Source organism: Dendrobium catenatum, unplaced genomic scaffold (assembly GCF_001605985.2).
Source record: "Dendrobium catenatum unplaced genomic scaffold, ASM160598v2 original_scaffold_209781, whole genome shotgun sequence".
NCBI classification, from domain to species: Eukaryota; Viridiplantae; Streptophyta; class Magnoliopsida; order Asparagales; family Orchidaceae; genus Dendrobium; species Dendrobium catenatum.
In genome coordinates, this window is record NW_021528193.1 from 1 (window position 1) to 1,668 (window position 1,668).

A 1,668-nucleotide genomic window follows, 5' to 3' on the forward strand; every position below is an offset into this window, starting at 1 on the left:
GAGGGCATTCTCTTTCCCTTCGTCGTTGACTTGAGCTAGCAAGGAGCCTAAAGACTCGTCTAAAGCCGCAGTGTAAAGGATTAATGGTTTCCCCGAAATTAGGGCTGCCAGAACTGGCGGGTTGGAAAGGTATTGTTTAATATCATCAAAAGCATTCTGGCACTTCTCGTCCCATACGAATTTAGTATCTTTCTTTGCAAGAACAGAGAAGGGTTGACATCTCCCGGAAAGGTTAGAAATAAACCTCCTTATATATGCCAATCTACCATGTAGAGACCTTAACTGAGTAAGACTCTTAGAAGATGACATATCTAATATGGCTTCAATTTTAGCAGGGTCGATCTCAATTCCTCGGTGCCTCACCACGAATCCTAAGAATTTCCCTGAAGTGACACCAAAGGCGCACTTCAAGGGATTCATTTTCAAATCGTAGCATCACAACCGTTCAAAAATAATTCTTAAGTCAAATAGGTGAGCCTCTTTGACCTTACTCTTGACAACTAAATCATCGATGTAGCACTCGACTTGATTATGGATTAAGTCGTCAAAGATGTGAGTCATAGCCCGCTGGTAGGTTGCCCCAGCGTTCTTTAGGCCAAATGGCATCACCTTATAACAAAAGATTCCTATAGGAGTTCTAAATACAGTGTTTCTCTCATCTTCCGGGGCCATCTTGATTTGGTTATAACCGGATGAGCCATCCATAAAGGAGAAAATAGCATGCAAAGAGGCAATGTCTACCATAAGTTCAGGAATAGGCAAAGGAAATTCATCCTTGGGACATGCCTTATTCAGATCCCTATAGTCGATGCAAATCCGAATTTGACCATTCTTCTTTTGAACCGGCACGACACTGGCCACCCAAGAAGGGTATTGTTCCTCTCGAATAAATCCGACTTCGGCCAACTTCTTAATTTTGGAAACTACTTATTGCTCGATCTCTAAGCGCATGCGTCGAGGAGCTTGTTTAACAGGAATAGCATCATGCCGAACTTCAAGTTTGTGGACCGCTACCTCAGTGGAAAAACCTGGCATTTCATCGTATATCCAGGCAAAGCAATCCCTGAACTCAGACAACAATTGAATTAAGTCTTGGGTTTCACTCTCGCCTAGTAGAGTACTTATGAAAATTGGGCGGGGGTCATCATCGGTTCCCAGGTTAATTTCTCTTAACTCATCGACTGTTGATTTAATTTCCTCTTCGAATTCAGGGGGTGCATCCCGAACTTGAAGGTCATCGGGGTCATCTAAAGTCTCCAAACAGAGCCCGTCCAGGGGACAGAAGGGATCTATAGGGACATTTGGAGATTCAAGATGGTAAGTTATCATTAGGCAATACTCATCGTCATCAAATGAACTAACGTTTCCAAAGCCGATACCACTTGTAGGATTTTTCTTAATTTTCGTTTGCCAAATATTCTCGTGGTATCTAGCTTGACCCTTAGTCCTTCGGCATAGTACAGAACATTTAGAGAAAGTATTTTTTACACAAACTGGGAAGTAGCCGAAAGGTAATTCCATTAATTCATTAAAATCTACCTCCTCAAGGGTTACATCACCTTCATCCCTTCCGGAGGAAGAGCCAGGAAAGAATTTCTGGACTTTCTTTACTTCACCGTTAAGGTTGGGGGCCACTTTAACTTCTAACCCTACAATCATGTCGGCCGA

At 42.6% G+C, this 1,668-nt stretch overlaps 1 protein-coding gene across 1 annotated transcript; it reads right to left on the minus strand.

Annotated features, from left to right (window-relative positions):
- Positions 1 to 30: 30 nt before the first annotated feature.
- Positions 31 to 420, minus strand: LOC110108880 (uncharacterized mitochondrial protein AtMg00860-like; the record flags this gene model as incomplete). Its single annotated transcript, XM_020839715.2, has 1 exon — positions 31 to 420. A coding segment is annotated over exon 1 (390 nt), but the record flags the coding sequence as incomplete, so codon positions are not given.
- Positions 421 to 1,668: the final 1,248 nt, after the last annotated feature.